Source organism: Ixodes scapularis, unplaced genomic scaffold (genome assembly GCF_016920785.2).
Source record: "Ixodes scapularis isolate PalLabHiFi unplaced genomic scaffold, ASM1692078v2 PGA_scaffold6__148_contigs__length_123643588, whole genome shotgun sequence".
Classification (NCBI taxonomy): domain Eukaryota; kingdom Metazoa; phylum Arthropoda; class Arachnida; order Ixodida; family Ixodidae; genus Ixodes; species Ixodes scapularis.
In genome coordinates, this window is record NW_024609881.1 from 25,059,343 (window position 1) to 25,082,445 (window position 23,103).

The 23,103-nt window shown below is 45.5% G+C and overlaps 2 protein-coding genes across 4 annotated transcripts in view; both read left to right on the forward strand.

Moving 5' to 3' along the window:
- Window positions 1-2,951: 2,951 nt before the first annotated feature.
- LOC115309136 (zinc finger protein 239-like) overlaps window positions 2,952-23,103 on the forward strand; it is a 48,850-nt gene continuing 28,698 nt past the window's right edge. The window contains exon 1 of one of the 2 annotated variants that reach the window (XM_040217715.3): window positions 2,952-3,011. The gene's annotated coding sequence lies outside the window, so the exon portion shown is untranslated. The remainder of the gene's footprint in view (window positions 3,012-23,103) is intronic. The other variant, XM_042294492.1, reaches the window with a different exon arrangement.
- Window positions 3,185-22,857, forward strand: LOC115309139 (zinc finger protein 525). 2 transcript variants are annotated; one of them, XM_040217717.3, is made up of 3 exons: window positions 3,185-3,291; window positions 9,253-9,344; window positions 18,491-22,857. In XM_040217717.3, exons 2-3 carry the CDS (start codon window positions 9,329-9,331, stop codon window positions 19,309-19,311), a joined length of 837 nt encoding a protein of 278 aa, XP_040073651.1. In that variant the 5' UTR covers window positions 3,185-3,291; window positions 9,253-9,328; the 3' UTR covers window positions 19,312-22,857. The 2 variants fall into 2 exon arrangements, with proteins under 2 accessions (XP_040073651.1, XP_040073652.1); XM_040217718.3 differs by lacking the exon at window positions 3,185-3,291 and adding an exon at window positions 6,881-7,007.

Sequence of the window (23,103 nt, forward strand, 5' to 3'; positions counted from 1 at the left end):
TTTGACTGAAGTCCATAAATCCTTGCACCCCCCCCCCCCCTCTCTTTAATGCCGCCTAATACCTTTTCAAGGCTGCATTGACGGAAGGTGTAGAGTTCTTGAAACTGACTTTGGCACACTCATACCTAAAGGGTTTTCACCTTTCTTCTCAACACTGGCATTTTCATAATCATGTATTTATATGACACCTGCTTTGAGACATCACTGTAGTTTTCACAATATTTTGTTGCTGTGTGTTTTTGTTCCTGAGTGTTTCAGTGTTGCCTGGCCCTTTGTATCGGAATTCTCAGACCGCAGGTGTTATTGTACACCAAACAATACCTTTGGCTTGCTTTTTGTATAGTGCTGGATACTTGTTGGTTTCTATGCTTCCCTAATGGCAAACCTATTTTTTTTTGTTTTAACAAACTAAGGTGAGTCATACCAGCTAAGTCTCAAAGAATGCAGATTGAGCTATGATTCTGTTTGGGTTACAATGTCGTCTGAATTGTTGCTCTGCATTTATTTATGCATTGTGTAATACATTTGTAAACATAGCTTCATTGCAGTTTGCTTCTTTATATGATACATGTGTAATCAGACTTCTTTTTCGCTGCTCCTTCAAAATAAAGTTTGATAATTCAAACTTCACAATGGTTTGTTTTTTTTAGTTACAGATTTTACTTAAAACAGATGTGCCCCTGGCAGAGTAGCTCTTTGGAAAGTTCCTAATTTGCCATCCTGCACCATTCTGGGATTTCACTGTAGCAGTTGTGTCGCCAGAAAATTGACAGCCAAGTGGATGTGCATATTCCAGCACATGGAGTGTAGGTTTGTGCTGCAGATTGTGGCACTGTTTCTGTTCCTACTTTCCAGGAGTTTTGGATATCAGGTGGTGGTGCAAAACATATCTATAGCACTCTTGATGCCATCTATAGTGGAAGCCAAGTCTAACTATATTAGTGTAAGAACTATTGATAATTGACTATCATAAAAGTATCCATAATATACTATTGACAGTTAGTATAATGTGGATGGTCAACTATTGGGGTACTATTTTGTGAACCTATAAATAGTGTCTTATCGATAGTCTACTATTATGAAAGTGCTGACAGCCGATTACTGAAATGCTATTGATGGTATTTTATTAGGTGATGAAGAAAGTACGCCAAGAGTCCATGTGGGACATGTGGAGGTCAGAGAAAAATGCAACTGTGATTGGGAACTTGTGCATATTTATCCAGGAGGAATCTAAAACCTATTGGAAAACTATATGAACACAGAAGAAATCCTTAGAACCTGTTAACAACAAACCGTCGGTTGTATACTGCTTATTTTTCTTGATAGGTTCTAGCATAAAAGTCCAAATGTCTTTGTCGCCCTTGATAGGTAAACCCTTAGAAGTCCGAGATACTGTTGAATACAACTGTAGCAATTGGGATTGAATGCAAAGGTATGAAAACATAACTTCTCTGAAATAAAAAAAAAATAATTTTTTTTTTTATACCAAAAAGGTTGCTAGAAAGATTGCATTTTACATTCACTCGTTTCTTTTTACTGAAAAAAAAATTGCCTCATTGCCAACAATATTGTTACTTAGATCACGGAAAACTTTTGTTTTTATCTTTTTTTTTCGATCCAGTTAACTTTATGTTCCTAAACTTGTATTTGAAGGATGGAAAAAATAAAAGAATCTGTAACCAACCATGTTTACTTGTAAGCTTTCTATTGGGTAATGCTCAATTTGAAGTCTTCACAACAGAATTTCTGTTACACTTATTCACTAAAGATATTTATTTTTACATACGTGATGGGTCCTATATTTTGAAGTTGTATACTCTACCAGCAGGTAAGTCACCGTGATTAAAATCTGCCAAAATGGGACCAAAACAAAAAGGACACATTTCACAGTGAACAACTGGTTTTGTCAACAGCGAGTTCCCGATGTTCGGTAATTGTCTATGAATTGTCTTGACCTTACAGACCTGTAAAAAGCACTGATGCTAATTGTGTGCAGCAAGTATTTCTTCTATCTCAAACACACAACAAAGTATACTTTTTTTTTTTTTTTTTACAAATATATGTTTATTAGTGTGAAGCCTGATATGGTGAATCTGGGGAATATACAAAATATGTCCATCGGAAAAGTGGCAACACACCATTTCTGTTTTGCCTCAAATTAATTGTATGACAATGCAACTCCATACTTAGTTTTATTTCTTATCTATTGCCCATTTCATTTTCGTACCATTCGATTGTTTCCTGAAAGTTAACTTTGATGGTATTAATTGTTTTCTGAAAGTTGACTTTCTATATGTATAGTCAATCGAAAGCCAACTATCGATAGTCGAGTATCAGTAGTACTACAGGTTGTGAAATGATGATACTATAAATGGGTGTTTGTGAGAAATCCGAACCCGGTTTTTCGCACCGCAAAAATAAACTAGACATTGCGGGGCGCTCCAACTCCGTCAAAACGTAGCCCCAGCCGATCGAGCTAGATGCCAACATGTCAACACTTACCATTGCAGGAATAAAAAGATAGAGGTCAAAAACTGTTTTCGCCTATGAGGGGAAGTCGTCCGTAAGAAGCAATAGACGAAATGCCTCTGATTTTGTACCTCAATCAGTCAAGGGGTTTTGGTTAGTTTCGGTTTTGATCTTGTGGTTTGCGGCGCAGCACCGCCACACCGTTAGTGGATTCTCTTTTTTTTTTTTTTTTTTAAACTCCGGTTAGCCTAACTTGCAATCACTGCAGAGAAATTCTAGCGCCTTTAAAGAGGCGCTAGAATTCCGCTTTCAAGCAAAGAGTTTTTTTATTTTATTTTATTTCTATTTTTTTTTGGGGGGGGGGGGGGGTTGCATTAAAGGGGGGGAAGTGCAGCAAAAAACTACTTTGGGAACATGAAGTTAATCAAAAAGAGGTTATCTCACTTGTCGCATATATCGAGGTATGGATAAATCTTTCTTATCATTTATATGCCGGTTTGTTGGGCGGAAGAGCTTGAACCAGTGGCGAAAAGGCCGAAAAGGTCTTGTCGCATGTCCAGGTGGGTAGATGGCGGTTTTTTTTTTTCAGTGTTTTTTTTTTTAATATTTATTTACTATTTATTTAGACATGCGAGCCACAGCACATTACTCTCTGGCCATGTTCCAAAATTGACTTCGGGTGGGTTTTGCACTCTGGCGTTTTAAAAACTAAAACCTACCCGCGTCCAGCGTTTTTTAATCTGTGTTGTCAGGTAACAGCAGTTGACGTGACCCGCCGAAGGAACTCGATTCCACCAGATTCTGCTGCTCGAATCCATTTGGGTAAGATTTGGAACACAGCCTACGAGCGTTACCGTACGAGCACGACCGCCTACGAGTGACAACAAAAAGGCAACATCTGACAACAACTTCGTCCGCGCGGGGCGCGTGAGCGCGAAGTTGGTTTCACCCAAGTGATCAGAGGTTTCCCCTTCCGAGACATCGACTTCGACTGTTTTCAGCGCGTCTCGCAGTTAAAAAAGTGGATCGTGAGGTATTCAAAGGGTGGTAGGCTCGAATCAGGAGGCCTTACTCACGGCCGTGGCAGTTTAGGTGACTGCTTGCTCTATCCTCAATCTTCCGCGTTTTTGTTTTCGGAGGGTAACTATAACTAGGATGATGTGCGTGTGCGTAGCAACCGATTGCGCCCACGCCTCGCTTTGGTTTAAACGATAAACACGGTGACGACGGTAGGAAGTTTTAGTGGACCGTTCCGAACCCTCCGATAACGATACGATGCATGCACAAAGACGTCAGCGGAGTATGAAAGGGAGGGGGGGGGGGGGGGGGGGGGGGGGGAGGGAAGGGAGGGAGGGAGGGAGGGAGAGGAGGAGAGAGAGGAGAGGGCGTAAGGGTAGGGAGGTAGGTATTGGAAGGATCTGCTAAAACTAGCCATACCGTGTGACCGCGGTTTTTCGTTTTAAGCCCTGGACGTAAATATTTATGCTAAAGTTGAGCTGAATGGCGCCCAACTGGTGCCTTTCGGCTGCTTGTATTATACGTGCTGACTTTCAGCGTCTCTTAGGTGACCCCGTCCTTCATCTTTCTTTATATGTATAGGGTGTACCAGCTCTCCAGGCTCGATCTAAAGTAGGCCGTAAAAATCGACGCCTGCACGTAGCAATCTAAACTTTTCGTCAAAGGTGTATTTCACAGATCAGTATTTTGTTCTAAAATTACAAAGCGTAGCTCCCTTTCTGTAAACAATAGGGCCTGAGAAACTTGCCAGGGTCAACGGCGGGTGGCGACGCAGACAACCAAGTCGAGTTGTGGGGTGTGTTTGGTGCACGTATTGATAGATGGCATTGAGAGCGGCTTCCGAAGGTGTAGTCGACCAGCGAAAAAATTGGGTTGTGTATGCCTCAATGGCCGACGAGTCTCCCAGCTGTAGATGAGCAATTTAGCCAGTGCAGTATAATTGCTAGCCTGGGGTCTTTAACGTGCATCATGCAGTAGTGATAAGGCCCGACCACACTAGCGTGAACGGCGCCGCCGGGCGGCGCCGCCGGGCGGCACCGCCGTCCGGCGTCCCAACGCGAGGAGTCCACATTGGCCTCCGTTTTGCAGGCGTCACGTGACAGCACTGGATCCCGCGATCGAGCCTCCCGTCAGATTTCCCGCTCTTTCGTCGTCTGCTCTTCGTTAGATTCTTCCGTTCCGCACTCGCTGTCTAGACGGTAGGAGTTCATAATGACCTGTAGATCAGCGTGAATGTGATTATCCTAGCCTGCTCGTTGATCTTGCGACGTCGCCGCGCTCTGAAGGGAAGGAGGCGCAGGTTTTGGGTCCGGCCGAGTTGGTTCTACCGAAACACCGAAGGACAGGACAGGTCTGGCGCGCCGCCGGGGCTTTGCTGCCCCGGCGGCGCGCCAGAGATAAAGGCTACTCTGGAAATGTCACCAAATCAACACGACATCTGTCACAACAGAGACGACATGCAACAAGTGCCACGGAGAAACTCACTTGTAATTCCAAATTCCCAGCGGTTAGTTTCAAGGAACCGCTCCGTTGGGGAAGGCATCGGGGGGAAATAGGGGGAGCAGACGACACGAAACACGTCCTTCGCTTCGAGACGCGCCGAGGACCGGCTTGAGCGTTGCCATGGCATCGCGACGTCACTATCTACGCCACCTCCCATTGGCTCCTCTCTTCTGCGGCGTGCGGCGTTCAGCTCTGAACCGCGCAAGGAGCGGTTGGGTGTGCGGCGCCGCACGTCGTGACGTTGAAGCCGAAAACTGGTTTCCGCCGGCAACCGGCAGCGACGACCGTCGCGCCGCAGGCCTCCGAAACGCCAATGTGGTCGTGCCTATACACGACTGCACGCCGGTACGATGCTCATCCAGATTGAAACGGGAAGGGGTGGGAATTGAACCCAGGATCCTGGGGGTTCTGCAGCGTAAACTTTTGCGCCACGTGCTCCGAGCTGGTGTGCACTAACTTACTCGGCCGCCGATCCCGCCCCCCCCCAACAGGCGAAAGAAAGCAGATGACACGCAGACGAAATCCATTGGCAGCAAAAGTGCCGTCACTATGCAAACCCATCTTTTTTTTTTTTTTTAACTTCAACTTTTGATTTTTTTGGCCACATTTATTTTTAAGTTAAAGGTACATTACAAAAAGATTATGTTCGTATTAGGAAACCACAGTGGTCACGAGCAGTCTCGGTAAAGAGGTAGTGCCATCTAACAATACAAGCTCCAAACGCGCCCCATCAGTTGACTTGGTCGTCTGCGTCACCGCTTGCCGTTGACCCTGGCAAGTTTCTTGTCCCTGCACTTTGTAATTTTACAAGAAAAAATCAAGCTGTGAAATACACCTTTGATGAAATGACTAGATTGCTACTTGTAGGCGTCGATTTTTATGGTCTATTTTAGATCGAGCCTGGTAACTTGGGACACCCTATATATCTATTTACAACCTGGATAAATGGATAGATGACAACGGCTCTACCCTTTGTAATGGGCGGTTGCTTGCACCATTTAGTCTGAAAGCAATAACATAAACCTGATTTGTTCTTCCAAGCCACTGCATTTCTCTAGCTATCACCAGGTCATGAAGATGATCGCCAGGCAGACCTTTGGGGGATCGGGCAAAAACACTAAAGAGATCACCCCCCCGCTTCCTCCTTCCGTCAAGGGTTTTGCCAATTTTCGTCTGGTTGAACCTTGTTGGCGTTGCCTAACACCTGCCCCACTGGGGGACAGGGTTGAGACCACGACAAACTCTGTGTTCACGACCATGCCGCCCAAAGCGCACCTGTTGGCGGCGTGTGCGAACTGCGGTGGCTGGATCTCTAGCTATCATCATCATCGTTTGTGACGTCAGGGGTAGGACAGACTGGGACTGACCGCGCAGATCTTGGAGTCCTCGGCTCGTCAGCTCACTTCATGCGTTGTTTGGATAGTGTGCAGCAAAGCGTGTTTGACGCGTTGTGTTAAATTGGGGAAGTGATATTTCTAGTAGGACATTTTACCAAAGTTTGAAACCGTGGCACGCATACTTGTGCTAACAAGCACTTTTGGCACTGAGGTGTCAAAGTGCTTGGACGGTAGTGTGCTGTTCTCTACCCCAGTACAAAAAGCTGGATGATGAAAATAGGATATCCAGCGCTTTACCCAACTGCAACATCTACCATGGCAAATATGGTGTATTTTTTTTTATTATGATTCAGACAAAACCAGTCTGAGAATGGAATGTCTCATCAAATTGAAAATAGAACAGTGAAATTTGAGAACTGCTCGCGTGTGTAGTAAACGCTTCAGGGAAAGTGACTTTGTATATCCTGTTGGTTCCGATGTGTTTTGTGAGTGCTGGTCTCTTATTAGTTCCAAGTTGATTCCTTTTTGAATTTGATGAACCAGTAGACAAACATTTCCTCAAAAAAACTGGCAGGAAGAAGCAGTGGCTGGCTTCCAGAGTTGTCTCAACTAAATCCCTGCTTCTTCACCCGGTCGACGCAAAATGTGCGAGACCCACACGCAACCAAAGTCTTAAATCTAGTAAGTTGGTGTATTCAATTTGGGAGGACCTAAGTGTCAGTTGCTGACGAGCATTTGTTCGGCAGCAACTGTTGAGTCGCACTTGGATAGAGGCGTCGATATCGGCAAGCTCATTCAAAAACAAGTGTTTAGTTTGCTTTGCAACACAACTGTGCGCACATGCACAGCTGAGAAGACAACACGTCGTTTACTCTGGTGAATGCAAGACCTTTTTCTGCAGCAGCCTCCCCAGATTCGAAAAAAAAACAAGAATCGGAGAGGCTGTGAATAGCCCTGATGCACTCTGCGCAAGCTGTGATGTGAAGTTGGAGGCTTGTTTTTGAACATTTCAAAGTTTTTCTAATAACGAAAAGCAACTACGAGGTGCTGTTATTCATTAGAAAGATCACTCGCAAAAACATTATACACGTTTCTTAAAATAAACATACCGTTTTTAATTGGCACAGATGCACACTAACAGAGCCACTCCGTGCTTTGACATAGCGAGTCGTCTGCTCTCATCCCACCAGCTGCGTCAAAGGAGGGCGCCCCCGAGGTGGCGCCACCAAAACATCTTGTCGCCAATGGGTCCGTTAAGTGGAAACTCGACAACTCGGACTCGAGTCAGTCCATCGGAGTCTCCACTAAACGGGCTTTTAGAGCATCTCTGGATGCAGTTCGCACCCTCTATGTGAATTTCAAGTTGTTTTCTTTCCTTTTGATTTTTTTGGGGAACATTGCAAGATGGCCGGCATGCCAACAATGCGGACAGAAGACACTAATCTGACTCTGCAGCTGCTCAAGCGTAAGCTTGTGTCGTTGGCTCTTTATAATGCCTGAACTTGGGACTGAAGTGATTGCAACTTTTCAAAAGCACACTGGAATTCAATTGTCTATGTATGTTGCCAGTAAAGGTAGCTTTGTGAGCTTTATTTTGCTTAGTCGTCACCGAAGAAAAATGTAAGCAGAGTCGGTTCATGAAGTTTTGTACATATAGTGGCGCATCATATTAAAATGCAGAAGCTGCGCATTTTTTTTTAGCTAAGCGGCAATGGAATTTTTCAGTGAAGCTGTTTCAGCAACAATGAGTAAACGGAATGTATGGTGCAAAAAAGAACCGCTGTGTTCTCAAGGTCTGACTGCCTTGTGTTTCCCACAAATGCACATCACACGAATGAGACTGAAAGAACACAGGAAACATCTAGGTGCAAGTGTCATCTGCCTGGCAGTCTTCACCACATTTGGGTGCCACTATATCCGACGACGTCTGCGTAACTGCAGCATCAGCGTTAACAAAAGTCACATTTGCGCTTTGTAAACTGGTGATCGCATGCTGCGATCCGTCATAACGACCGAATAACTCTGTGCTTGAAAACGTTTCGCACACGAGCTGTCTGCTGTTGTTTCGGAAGGTGTCCTGCCAGCGAGCATCGATGGCACTGCATCCGGCTTCAGACACATATACTTCGTTGAGAGGCCAGCATCGGCTTTTGAGTGAAACTTTTCGTCCGTAGCAGTCCGGCAAGAAGTGATCGGAGCAAATCAATGTCCGGTCAGTTGGCGTGAAGAGCTTCCCAATATTCCACCGGCACACAAAGTCTGCCCAGACATTCCGACATGCACTGTCCTGAGGAAACAAGTGGAAGAAAAAAAAAGAACTCCTGAATTTATAATAAGTGCAGGCAGCAACACAACATCATGAGGCTTTGGTTCTTTTGCCAGGCATCACAGCTAGGAATCGGAGATGTGTATGCGTACGTAATGTGAACGAAACTCTAAGAAAGAATTAATATTCACAGCCCGTGAGACGACGACGGCATTTGGGACACGGGAGACGACTGGACAGCTCTTGAGGCTAAGAAGTGCACTGTGCAGGCAGATTGGTCGTGTTATGCCAGTCACGTGGACACTTGATGCAACAACTCGTTTTACGACAATGCTTGGAAATTGCCAAGCAATTTTTTGTTGAGCTGAGCTTGCTGTGTCTAAACTGCTGTTTACATTACTAGCGACGCAACAAATATAGAAAAGGCTCGTTTTAAAAATAAAAAATACCTCTAAACTCTTTAAGTCAGGTGTCACAAGCTATCCCCAATAATTATTGCAGGCACAGGCCGTTGCTCTTCATTGTCTATTCGTCTTTATAAACCTTTTGGATGGGACTCATATAAGTCATCCTCATAGATGTCTGGTTAGCTCGATGCACTTTATGACCCTTTTGGCTTTGTTCTTAATTTCTTTCGTCGCTCTTCGTTTTTGGTCCCAGGTATGTCAAGTGTTCCCCTGCCTCCTTTGTGATCTCGTGGGCCGTTGTACGAACCTGACTTGAGACAGCAGTTTGAATGGAACGGAGTCACGGTAAGTTTCCTTCAACTTGTTATATGACTAGAGGATGGTGGCAGTGTGGTGTTCCCATGAATACTGAAAGGGCAAGGGAACAAGGACTAGAAAGCAAACGACTGAAGCTAAATGTGTGAGACAGGAATATACGCAACTTATTTTCGCAATAAGGACATGGTGTTTTTGAATTCCTTTTGTAATAAGTTTAAGGACGGAATGCTGCTGCATTTAGTTTTACCAGCTATCTTCGTATCTGAAGGGCCCAAAATTTCTATATCATTTTTTTTATTCTCTCCTGCAGCGCTTTTTTTTTTCAACTCTGGCTTGTAACTACATCCACGACAATTCAATGCCATGTTTTCTGACGTTGCCCGCTTTGCCAATAAGTTATGCTCTCTTGCCCTTTCATTGAAGCATCCGCCTGCTTGTTCAATATACAGACTAGGCTGACGCTGGGAGTGAATGAACAAGTTTGAAAGTTAGTTAAGAAGACCGTGGAAAAAGCTGACAAAGAAATGTGGGCGTTCAGAAAGGGGGGGGGGGGGGGGGAAGAAACCTAGGTACTTCGTGGAAAACCAACGATTAAGAAAAGTAAACATTCCGGAAAATACAAAAAATTGTTAATTGCTACCTGAGGCAAGGACAAAAATCTGAAGAAACAGGACTTTTAGGTCAGCTCCAGTTACCACGAGAGGGACACAAATTTGTACAAAATGTCGACAGGCAAGGGATCCAATGAATTCCTGAACCAAGGCGAACATTTCCATTGCATTGGGATTTAGGAGGAAGGGAGGGAGGGAATAGAGAAACAAAAAGGGAGGGAGAAAGGATGAAAGAGAGAGGGAGAAGAAGGAATTAGGCATATTCGAAAGGTGAAGGGGACCAGGCTGGAGGAATGGCAAAAAGGTGTGAGTGTGATTAATTTAGGAGAAGTGTGCACGTTCGTTTTCTTATAGACCTTTTCATCTCAGTAGTTGCCTGACCAGCGGATAAAGGTCACTGACATACTTTCCACCATTAGGTTGCTTCAACTTGGTTGGTTTCGGTTTCGACGTGCACGCGGCTGTATTGCTGCTTTATGTAGTTTTTACCTAATTTTGTTACACAAATGTTTCCCTTATAGCACACAATCAATGAAACAGTGGCAACTACGAAGTGGTTTTGAGCCTAAATTACGGGCTTTATACAAACACCTTTGATGTATCTGATTATGGTGTGTGGCGAAACGACTGAAATGATGTACAGGGAAGATTATCATTGTCTGTAGCCGTACCCAATGACACTAGATCACAGAAAAATAAACCAATGAAGAGACTAAAACGTGAATGTGAAGAAGCAGATCCACAGCTTGGTTTTCAATGTGCTTCATCGGGAAGTACAGGTGAACTTGCGAGTTTACTAGTGACTGTTTTGTTTTTGTGGACACCCAACTTTTACTGAATTTGGAGAGAAAAGTCTCATACAGTGACGGAGAATCTATAAAAACAAGTGATATTATCTCAGCCTATTTTATTAAAAAAAGAAAAATTAGTACTCGAGAAACATTTTGACAGTGCGAGCTAGACCGAGTAGGAAATTCCTTAATTAATTATCAGCCCTGCTAAAGTAATCGTAAGTGGCATTTCACAATATTAGCTTTAGGAAATAAACTATTTTTATATGAACATTGGCTTACATGAACACAAGATATAATATAAGTGTCAGGCCCGTCAAATTAAGTCAAGACATTTATCTTCCGTAAAATTGGCCAAATAAAATTAAAGGGCACAAGAGAAGTAGCTCAGAAAGTTTGGCCGAAGCCTACGCTAGGCACCACTCCATGGACTTGTGTAAACAGATCCTTATTTGTTTGTACATTTGTGCTTTCTAAATTTCGGCATCCCACTAACAGTAAATCTCTATTTGCTATTGACAATGCTGGACTTAAGCGATTTTTATGCAGATGGCTTTATCTTGGCGTTGAATGTCGCGGACTCCAGGCACTGGCAAGAGTTAGAACAGCGTATGCTAAATTTTTGTTTTTGTAAGAAAAGAAAAAAAAAAAAAAGTCATTTGCGCATGCACCGAGCCCAAACCGCAATTTGAATTGTCACATAGAGAGGACGCTATTTTTTTGCATATCAAAGATTTTGCGTGCGCTAGTCTAAAGCTCACTACTCTTGAGCTGTCTGTGAGTTTCTTATGCAGGAAGTTACAACCTTTGTGTTAAAATAAATTAAGTGAATTGAACTGGTCATCTAAAGACAATCAATAAATCAGTTGAAAGACTGCCCAAATAGGACCGAGAACTGCAATTTCCTTAATGCATCATGTAAACCGACCAACCGAATGATTATATCGCCAAAGCGATCCGCAGTCTCCTTATACTGACTATCTTTGATGGACCTTATTCTTGACACATTCCAATCTTAAAGCGCGATCCTAAATATACACACTTCTAATTGTGAACGTTCGGCCACTATAAGTAAACGAATCTTAGTTGTCATAAGTAATATACCTCGAATCCTCGTGCTGTCTTAGTCATCTACATAATCAATGTGGCTCAGTGCTAAAACTGATTCCTATGCCTCATTTTCACAACCATTTGGTACGGCAACAGTAAAAATGGTCAAATCTTGCTACAAAATAACTGCAGGAGTTGTGCACATTATGATGTTATGCAAACGGGTAGTAGATATAAGTATCGGACTATACTTTACAGAGGTAGGCAAAAGAATAAATAAAGCGTGGTGAAACGCGACGAAAGACACAAAAACAAGGCATCTGACAAGGTGCGGCGGAGAGCGGAGCGATGAGTTGAAAGAATCTAATGGCGGTTGTGTCACATGATTCCAAGATACCAGCACCCATGCGACTGAGGATGAAAAGGTCTATATTATTTTAGTCATATAGTAGAGGTATTATCATATTGCTACTCGCGCCACTGAGCAAGCGCGTGTGTGGCCAAATAGTTACCGCACTTGGCTGTCATGCGGAGGATATGGGTTAGATCCCAGGGAGCGGAATGTTCTTTTATTTATTCTTTCTAAGTGGCTTTCTCGCAAGTTCGAAAAATTTCTCATCTGATCAAGTTACAAATATTCTATGCTCCGAACGTTCTAGGCCGAATGTTCCAGAATCGCACGCGGCTACAAAAGGTGTTCCGCGTGGCAAGCTGGAGTCACTTTCGCCCCAGTGCTCCATCTTGCTGGCTCACCGACATCAACGCCTGCAACGCTAACCTACTTCTTTTTTGTTTTGGGCACAAGTTCGCCCCATTAAACATTCTGTTTATTCAATTATTCGCCGCCTCATAACTTGTCATTCATGCCATTTTGGGGGAGGTGCGGGGTGCCGCATTCCATGCTCGTGAAATGTACCCCTCAGAAGATCTGTCGGGCCTGATCCTTGTCCAGTCCGGAAAAAACAATCCCCGTCGACGAACCCAAGACCCGAGCCAGCCGCCGCAACCAAAACCAGCCTCCGGGGTTTGACCAACTACCAAAGTGGCCGAGGAAGAAGACGCCGACGACGAAGACAAAGTCGCAGCAAGACGGAACGCCACCGACGTCTATCGTCTACGTTCAGGCCCCACCAAGGACGCCGGCGAATTTCATTGGCAACCTTCATGAAGACGTGGACTACTGGTTGAGCCAGCACGAGCGCGTTGCCCGGTTCAACGGATGGGGGCCTCAATAGAGCCTGCGCAGCATCTACTTTGCTTTGGAAGGCATGGCCCGCAGCGTTTAACGAGAACATCAAAGCGTCGATTTCGTCGTGAAAAAAATTCCAGGCCGAGCTGCGACGCACCTTTGTCAACCTGCAGCGACGACAGGGTGCCGAAGAACTTCTGCAAGCGAGAACCAATGGGCCTAACGAGAGCGTCACAAGCTTCGTCGAAGACGTTCTCCGCCTGATGAATCGTGCCGACCCAAACGCTCCCGAAGAGAAAAAGCCGCAAGTCTTGATGCGCGGCATAAAGGAAAACATCTTCAGAGGCTTTGTACGGAGCCCGCCTACCACCGTTGAAGGTTTCATCACGGAGGCTACCAACATCGAATGTGCCCTTCAAACGCGAGCCGCCCACTATCATCAAGTTCCTAGCGTCGCTGCACCCACACCGTCCAACTGCGCCCTCAGCCCCAATATCCCAGGGATCAGTGAAATCATTCGGGACATCGTCCATGAAGAACTAAAGCTGGTACCTGCTACTGAACATCCAGCTTTGTTCTCGATCGCCAAGATTGTACGAGAGGAGGTCCAGCAAGCGCTTCCGCCCGACGTTCTCGCCGATGCCACACTGGAACCACCAGCCTTGATTTATGCCGCAGTTGCTCATCGTCCGCAGCCTCATGTCAGTCATGCCAAGAGAAGCGTGGACCTCGAAAGACCGACCTGTGGAGGACGCCCGACCGACGCCCTCTGCTTTCACTGTGGGGAAGCAGACCACACCTACCGCCGATGCCTATACCGACGGCTTGGGCTGCGCGGGTTCGACCTGCGTCCCCGTTATGGTGAACGCCCTCGGGAGATCGACGAGTCTCTGCGACGACCTCGGTCGCCCGAGCCTGCGTCCCGCCGAGAGTTCCGGTAGCCTTTGCCGTGACGTCCAGCTTCGCCGATGCACTGACTCCGACGTGAAAGCCTGTCGCCCCTCACTCCTCGCCGGGAAACTAGGTGCGACTACCCCTGGAGGTGGAGTTGCCGATGACCGACGCCAAGATTCTCCACGAACGCCGGAGGGCCGCCACTCGAACGCCACCAGAGACCGAAACGACGCTCTTGCAACGGTAAAGAATAACCTAAACGTCGTTATCAACGTCCACGACACGTCGGCTCTTGTCGAGACCAGAGCGGACAACTCTGTCCTGAGTGGGAGGCGCTCCAAACGCCTTCAGAAAGTGACGACGCCGTGGGATGGCCTACAGTTATGGACTGCCGGGGGACATTATTCGAGATTCGTGGCGAGACATGTCCGGTCAAGTTTATCGTTCTGCAAGACTTTGCGAGGGACGTTATCCTCGGAATGGACTTTCTTTGTTAGTATGGCACTGTCATTGACCTCGGGGCAAACCAGTTGACGCTGCGAAAGCCTGTTCTGCCTCTTGTGGAGACCAACACGACGTCAACTGTGATCCGAGTTATTGCTGACCATGTGAACCTGCCGCCGCAATGAAGCGTTTTCATAACCGTCATAAATGGCGTAGCCATGCTCGGTGAAGCTCTTTTGGAAGGCAGCGTCCGACTGCTTCTTGAAAAAGGAATTGGCGTCGCACGAGGCGTAACGGATCTCCAAGAAGGACATACAACTGTTCTCGTGACACACTTTCGAGAGGAGCCGCAGCACATAACAAAGGGTACCACCGTGGGCCACGTCAAGGAGCTTCAGGCGCCAGCCGTAGTCATTGGAATCTCTGAGGAAACCTCGTCATCACAGCAGAAAAGCACAATGACGCCGCAGTTGGACATCGACCCCTAGCTCCCAGCTCCTAAGCGCCAGCAACTGGTTGATCTCCTCGCTAAATACAGTGACTGTTTTGCCACATCGTCGAAAGTTTGCCAAACACCAATGGCGAAACATTGCATTGTTACCAACGACGACACGCTCCCTGTCCACCAATCGCCGTACTGAGTCTCCTTAAAGGAATGGAAGGCGATTCAAGATCAAGCCCAGGAAATGCTCGATGACGACATCATTCAACCCTCAAGAAGTCCGTGGGTGTCCCCAGTCGTCCTTGTGAAGAAGGACGGTACCCTGAGGTTCTGCATCAACTATCGTCGACTGAGCACTGTGACTAAGAAGACCATTCTGCTCCCTGGAATCTAACCCATATCCTCCGTGCGACAGCCAAGTGCTGTAACCAGTCTGCCGCGCACGCGCTCGCACGGCGACTCGAGTGGCAATATACAGGAAGCTCGTATTAAATGTTAAATCGATCTAGAATAATTAAATTCTTTCAATTCGATCGTGTTCAGAAGTTCTGGCGGGCAAGAGTATGGTTCTGCAGGAAAAGAAAATCAATAATTCAAAGTGGAAACACGGAGACTCACACTGTTACGTACGTGGCAGTGGAGAAGACTGCACATCACGAGTACCACGAGACAGGGCATTTGTTTGTTTACTTTTGTGAAACGTCAGTAGTGGCGAGCTTCCTTTTTTATCTTTCAATAAACCTCTCTTTTTCTCGCCTCAAAATTTTCGGGGGCAGTCAACCAACGACAATCTATGACCGGCGATAGAAGAGGGAGATAGAAGCGTGGAGGAGGAGGTTGTCAAAAGCACCTTAACTGAGCAGTCGAGCGCAAGTGAAAGTAGGCTCACATTTTACGGCGCCCCCCAGAACATGCTGTTTGATGCGCTTTTCAGGCGTAAATGGCAAAACATATCACTAACTACTTCCATTTAAAGTGGGTCTGGCTCGGGTCCTTTTCTCGCCGTTCCTTTTAATTTTATCCTCGAATAATTCCAATATGGAGGGCAAGTTCGTCTGCTTCTTGCACAGGGGGTAGCGGTGACGTCACAACGCCGAGCTCTGATTGGCTGTTTGCGACCCCCTATCTGAGCGTCGTCTGCTCCTTTGCAACGTCATCTACTCGCAACGTCGTCTGCGTCTGTTTTACCTTTCCTGCGACTTTCGGAAGTGCAGAGGCCAGATTCACGAAACGATCTTACGCCAAAAATGTTCGTGAGACAAAACTTAAGAACAAACTCGTATTCACGAAACAAAATTTTCCTAAGTTTTGCGCAAGTTACGACAAAATCCTACGACAGCTACGAAGCTGTCTCAAGGCCCATTCACACTCTTGCAACCGAGTACGACCGAGAGAAACCAGACCGGTTTTTAAGCTTCTTGCGACCTCTTAGGACCGGATGCGCTATAGCGGAGCTGGTCTTAAGAGATCGCAAGAGGCTTAAAAAGCTGTCTGCTCTCTCTCGGTCGTACTCAGTTGCAAGAGTGAACGGACCTTTACACACTCACGATCACCTCAGCATGGCCGACAGTGCACGGTCGCGACGACCCACGGACGTTTATTTTCCTACATGCGCTTCTCACGCGTCCCGACTTCAAGCAGCAAGAAAAAAAGTAAAAAGTACTTGAAACAGACCACGACGAACAAGAAAGATGGATCCACAAACACCCGGGAAAAGCTCCAACGGCCACGATTCCACCGAATGCAACCAAGCAAGCATGGCATTTAGGCCTAGCAGGCACTCCGCGACTCGGCGACCGTCTGCCCACGACCGGCTGGCGTGCTGAATGGAATATGCCCGCGCGACCCTTGTGAACTCTTCCCGTATTATACTTTGATCGCTGACCTCAATTTTAGATTAAGAGGTCAATTTCTTCCTCTTGTTATCTCCTTGTTTCCTGAGGCAACGGTGACTCTCGCCGGTGAAAAAGCGGTGAATCTCCGACAGACGCAGGAAAGGTAAAGCAGCCATCGCTTTGACTAGCAGACGTAAAGCAGACGACGTTAACTGCGCCGACCTGCCGACGCCGTTGAAGAGTGAAGAGTCTCGCCGCCCAGAAAAGAAGGGAAAAAGTATTTAAGAGGGAACTTGCGGACGCTCACTCGCGGTTCTTAGCAAACAAACCTCGGCGCCTCGGGGCACCTCGCCAGTGAGTCCTTTGATTTCTCTCCTTGATGTGCGTCTGCTAGTTGTTAGACAAAAAGAACAAACCGCTCGAGTTATTTCGTCTGCCCTCTCTGAAAGACGAAGTCGGGTTTGCTCGTAAAGACCTGCAATTCCGAAAGTCGCAGGAAAGGTAAGACAGACGCAGATGGCGTTGCAAAGCAGCAGACGACGCTCAGATAGGGGGTCACGGTCAGCCAATCAGGGCTCGGCGTTTTGACGTCACTGCTACTTCCTTTCTCATGCGCAGAAGACGAAAATGAGGCCACTTGCGAGGCGTATAGATTTTTCACGTCCAGTAGGGGTCGAATTGTGGGTGGTCGACTGTGATTCCGCAGCAATGATTTCGTAGTTGGGAGTTTTGCTACGGGAGTGCAGAGGGCGCTGAACTCGCGCCTCAAACCGGGATGGAATGTTGTCACAAATGGTGAGGTGACAAAACAGAGGATGACTGAGGAAACTGAGGCGTTTAATGGGGCGAGCTTGTGCCCAAAACCAAAAAAAGTAAACGAGATAGCAACAAAGCGTCGCAGGCATCGAAGTTGGCGTGACAGCAGAGTCGAACGCTGGGGTGAGACTGACTGTGGCTCGCCACGCAGAGCCCCTTATGTGCATGTATTGGCTTCTGGAACAATCGGTGTAGAAGGTTCGGCGCGTAGAACATTCGGACCCCCAACAAGCGCCAGGATTCTCGAATTTACCTGAACACTAAATTGCAAGAATAAATAAAAGATGTGTCGCTCCCAGGAATCAAACCCTGGCTCTTCGCATGGGAGGCAAGCCTGATAACCTTTAGGCCACGGCCGCACTGCCTACTTGGCCAGCTGTGCGCACAGCAATATTTCTCGGGATATTACGCAACACATAACTAGGTAGTCTCTCTTCCTACAGACTCTAACATTGGGTAATCTCATATGCTTGAGGGCACTGTCTTCCTCATTGCATTTTTTCTTCTCTTTATATTATTCTTTGGTAGTTTCAGTTTGTCACAGAAATTAATAAAACATTATTTTTCCGACTGCGAAAAAATGTCACTACACAGCTATGGTAATATTTGAACACGTAAGAAACGAGGTCGTGCCCCAATTATTTTTGTTCATTACACTCAGTGGTTTAAAAGAAGTGGATTAGCTTATTTTACTCTCCCTTTTGAGTGCTTTGCCTTGCCCCACATCTGTGTAAGAACATGGTTCTTTTGCATATGCATTGCGTCCAGAACATAAAAAAGCTCTATCAAAACTTGCACCAGATATATAAAAAAGAGGTCAAGCACTATAAACTGAAAATTGCATTCACTTATTGTAAATAATAAAAAAAATATGTTTTTCCTTGGTACATGTCCCTTTAAAGAGGCTAATTCTGTTCAGGGAAATGGAACAATCAATAGAGAGAATTATATTTGAATGCTTTCATGAGCCAAAATAAAAAGGTCAGCAAGATATTAAACCACTCATTTTAAGCTGAACTTGAACAGTGGCTTTATAAACCAATTGGGTATCTGGGTTGGGCTTTCCTTGTGTCTACAAATACACATAAAGTCTTCTTTTAGGTGCTGACGCTGCACTGATGTGGAAGACCAGCTGCCCTCTGAAAGCCCCTAAAGTCATCTGGTTTGGATGCTCTTCCTGCACATACTTCACCAGAGACCAGCGGGGAATCGTGAGCCACCTGGTTGCCCATGGTGATGAACAAATCAAGCACCCCCGTCCTCTCATGTCTCCTGGCTCTAGGTCCAAAGTCGACACTAACACTCAGATGCACAAAGGTGATAGGATCTTTAAGTGCAAGCTGTGCCCCCAAACCTTTGCACATAGTGGCAGTCTGAGCAACCACAATCGAACTCATGCAGATGAAAAGCCATTCAAGTGCAAGCTTTGTGCTCAAGCCTTTGCTCGGAGTTCCTATTTGAGAGACCATAATCAAACACATAATGGTGATAAACCTTATAAGTGCAAGCTGTGCTCCAAAACTTTTACTCAGAGTTCTTCTTTGAGACAACATAATCAAACACATAATGGTGATAAACCTTATAAGTGCAAGCTGTGCCTCCGAGCCTTTTCTCAAAATTCCCATCTAAAGTCTCATTATCGAACTCACAGTGGTGATAAACCTTACAAGTGCAAGCTGTGTCCTCAAACCTTTGGTTGGAGTACCTCTTTGAGGACCCATAATCGAAAACACACTGGTGAGAGGCCTTACAAGTGTAAGCTGTGCCCCCGAGCCTTTGCTCGGCATTATGACATGATCCAACACAATCGAACGCACACGGGGGAAAAGCCCTTCAAATGCAACCTTTGCCCCCGAGCCTTTTCTCGGAATACTCGTTTGAGAAGGCATAGTCAAACACACTGTAGTGATAAACAGTGTTGAAAAACCTGATAAAGGCAAGCAGTGTCGAAAACAAACAGGTGAAAAAACCTGCTCTTTTTTCAGATTTCTTTGCACTTGCTCAAAGTGTGGTCCTTTGAGCTGTAATCTAATATATTTTTAAAAATGGTTTAATTCTTTTGTTTTTGTTATTTACTCCTATATATGTAGAATGCAAAACTTGCATTGAATGCCTATGTGACTAAGCTTTAATTTCCCTTTTTTTCAATCAAAAGACAAAAAAGGCTTGCAGTTTCAACTTCCAATTATTTCTTTTAGATGCAGGCCTCGGTACGGAAATATTTGTTGAGTAATGTTTTAGAAGGTTCCATTTTTGACATCCTGTACCATATGCTATCTCATCTTAGCAGTTACTTTTGGGGGAGACCCGTTGCCAAGTGTGTGTATGCAAGCGCCTTGTGCCCCAGATTCTGGGACTGCTAGTTGAATCCCTCGCCCAGCAGGTTTTGCTGTAAATTGACATTGTACTTTTCTTAATACATAGTGTGAAATTCGCTTTGTGTGTAGTGTGAAATAGTTTGAAATGCCAAGGGGGTAGTCGCCCCTTACAAAACCTCTTCGCTTGTGGTTTTTTTGTTTTTTCTTTACATTTGTTTGAAGGATTCGAGAACACCCTTGTCGACTGGAACTGGCCAGTTGACTGAGATGATGTACATCCGCCACACCTCACACATTACTTCAAGTTCTGTCATCTCTCTTTGGAGGATAATGTTAGCGGTCGCTTTGAGGTCTTTTTGGTTTAGGCGGCACCATGTGACACGGTGGCGACGGCCGCGACATATTCTTCTGGGCGCCATCCGCCACGACTTTCATGGTTGCTCCCACCACCTAAATTATCGCCCCCCCCCCCCCCCTTCCCTCAAACCAATATGTGGAATTTGCCCCTTCCCCCGCTCCTAGAACCAATATCTGGAACGGCCTCTGCTCAAGCGCCACTGCCAAAAGCACCATCAAGGGCCCTTCACAACTAAGCGAGCTGAACAGACAGGGAAACAGCATCAGTTATGAGCTGAACCATCCACTGCTGCCGTAAGTGCATCTGTGCCCCCCTCCACTGATGTAACTAGCTGGTTCCACGAAGTGAAAGTTTGGCTGCAAAATATATGGCATGCCAGAAGCCACTGCCGATATCAAAGACTGCTTGGATGCGGTTAACCTCAACACCAAGAATATAAGCACATAAAACAACAAAGTCAGCATTTTGGCGGCACTATAATTTAGAAAGCCCTGTCACAAGTCAAAGAGTAATGTTTGTTCGGAGGCAGTAGTCTCCTAGTGCGCATTGAGGATGCCATTGAGGATGCCATTGAGAAGCTGCAGCTGATAGAGGAATGAACCTTCGTGGGCTGCTTCTTTAATTTCTGTACAGCGAGGTGGATGTATTTTGACAGCATTTGCATATTCCTTAGTGATTTGCTCTTGGATCAGGCAAATGGGAAGGTCAAGAATGTGAAAGCGAAAACTTCTAAGTTTAATATTTTCACAAAGCAACAGACAAACTCTGCAGTTTTGTCAACACTGAGCAGCAACAGCAGCCAGAGGAACTCCTTCAGGGACGAGCTGCTGTGTGTTTTGAGAATGACGAACCACATCTAAGCCATAGCACTCCAAAAAAATTCTATTGCCAGAAAGATGCAGCCTTGATTAAATGCAACGGAGCTCCAGTCGGAAAGTTTTCGAAATTTGGCTGAATTTCAAACAAGAGCGGCATTTTGTTACATAGTGCCCTGAGCCTCTGACGCAGGAATCATTTTAATGGCAACGGGCATTTTAAGTTGCGCCTAACATTGGAAATGATCAGGAAAACTTTGGTCTGGTGTCATCAGGGCCTGGAGGGAGACACCAGTAGTGTCTTCCTCCAGGTGTCTCCCTTCTTTTGGGACATCCTACCAGCAAGGCAAGCAGCGAGACCCACAACTTAAAACGTTTTAAAGCAGCAATTGAACGGTACTCGTTGAAATTGCATCCTATACTCGTCGACGCAGGAACAAGCATTTTCAAACTTTGGGCGATAAACTCTTCTCTGAGGCCATCCAAAATACCTGAGAAGGCGTCCTTGAACTTGGCAGAAAGAGTAGCGGCTGTCGAAACAATTCACTTATCTTTAACTGAATAAGGATTGTTTCTTCAATGTTTAGGTTTTTAGGATCCACAGAGCCAGGAGGACATTGCAATAGTTTGCAGCGAAACCCAACAAATAACAGTGGATGGTATGAGTGACCCTCGCTGAGTCGTGAGGAGCTGAAAGAAGCAAAAAAGCTTTTGGAGAACTGGCGTACTGTATATTATCTAACTTCAGTAGTTACCTGGGCGGGGGATTGATTCGTGAACATGCGTATTCACTGCAATATTTTGTTAGCCTGGTTGGCGATTGCTAGTTAAATTCCCGCACCGCCTAGCCTGTTTCGCATTGAATTGGCATTGTACCAGTGTTTGTGTCATCAGAGGGGGGGTGCAACAATTTCAAAATTAAAAGAATTTGCATCTCATTGTTTTTACGTTATCGTGTCCCAGAGGGTAGAGAAAACATCTCATTCATTCAAAAATGTTGCGATTAAGCTGCATAATAACAAAGCAAAAGTCAAACTTTTTCCCCCCACCTGCAGCCGCGGGTGGCTGCTTTTGTGACCTCGGTCGGCTCTAAGCTGCAGCTTAACGCCCGTTAATCTCAGCAGAGAGAGGGAGAGGAAGCGTCCTCCGAGAGAGCACACGGGAAGCTACACGGCACCCCGAATTACGTCACTAGGAGGGGGACCAGGTGTGACCCTGAAGACTGGAAATGAGTACAGGGGTGCCAGAAATGCCAATATTTATCTTTTTTTTTTACGCAACAGCTAGGACACTCAGGCGAAATCGCTTTTCTGTTTTTTACTTCCAAAGTGTCAGAGGGCAACTTCCACAAGTTTTTGACTGAAGTCCATGAATCCTTGCACCCCCCTCCCCCCCTTTAATGCCGTCTAATACCTTTTCAAGGCTGCATTGACGGAAGCTGTAGAGATCTTGAAACTGACTTTGGCACACTCATACCTAAAGGGTTTTCACCTTTCTTCTCAACACTGGCATTTTCATAATCATGTATTTATAACACCTGCATTGAGACATCATTGTAGTTTTCACAATATTTTGCTGCTGTGTGTTTTTGTTTCTGAGTGTTTCAGTGTTGCCTGGCCCTTTGTATCAGAATTCTCAGACCGCAGGTGTTATTTTACACCAAACAATACCTTTGGCTTGCTTTTTGTATAGGGCTGGATACTTGCTGGTTTCTATGCTTCCCTAATGGCAAACCTATTTTTTTGTTTTAACAAACTGAGGTGAGTCATACCAGCTAAGTCTCAAAGAATGCAGATTGAGCTATGATTCTGTTTGGGTTACAATGTCGTCTGAATTGTTGCTCTGCATTTATTTTTGCATTGTGTAATACATTTGTAAACATAGCTTCATTGCAGTTTGCTTCTTTATATGATACATGTGTAATCAGACTTCTTTTTCGCTGCTCCTTCAAAATAAAGTTTGATAATTCAAACTTCACAATGGTTTGTTTTTTTTAGTTACAGATTTTACTTAAAACAGATGTGCCCCTGGCAGAGTAGCTCTTTGGAAAGTTCCTAATTTGCCATCCTGCACCATTCTGGGATTTCACTGTAGCAGTTGTGTCGCCAGAAAATTGACAGCCAAGTGGATGTGCATATTCCAGCACATGGAGTGTAGGTTTGTGCTGCAGATTGTGGCACTGTTTCTGTTCCTACTTTCCAGGAGTTTTGGATATCAGGTGGT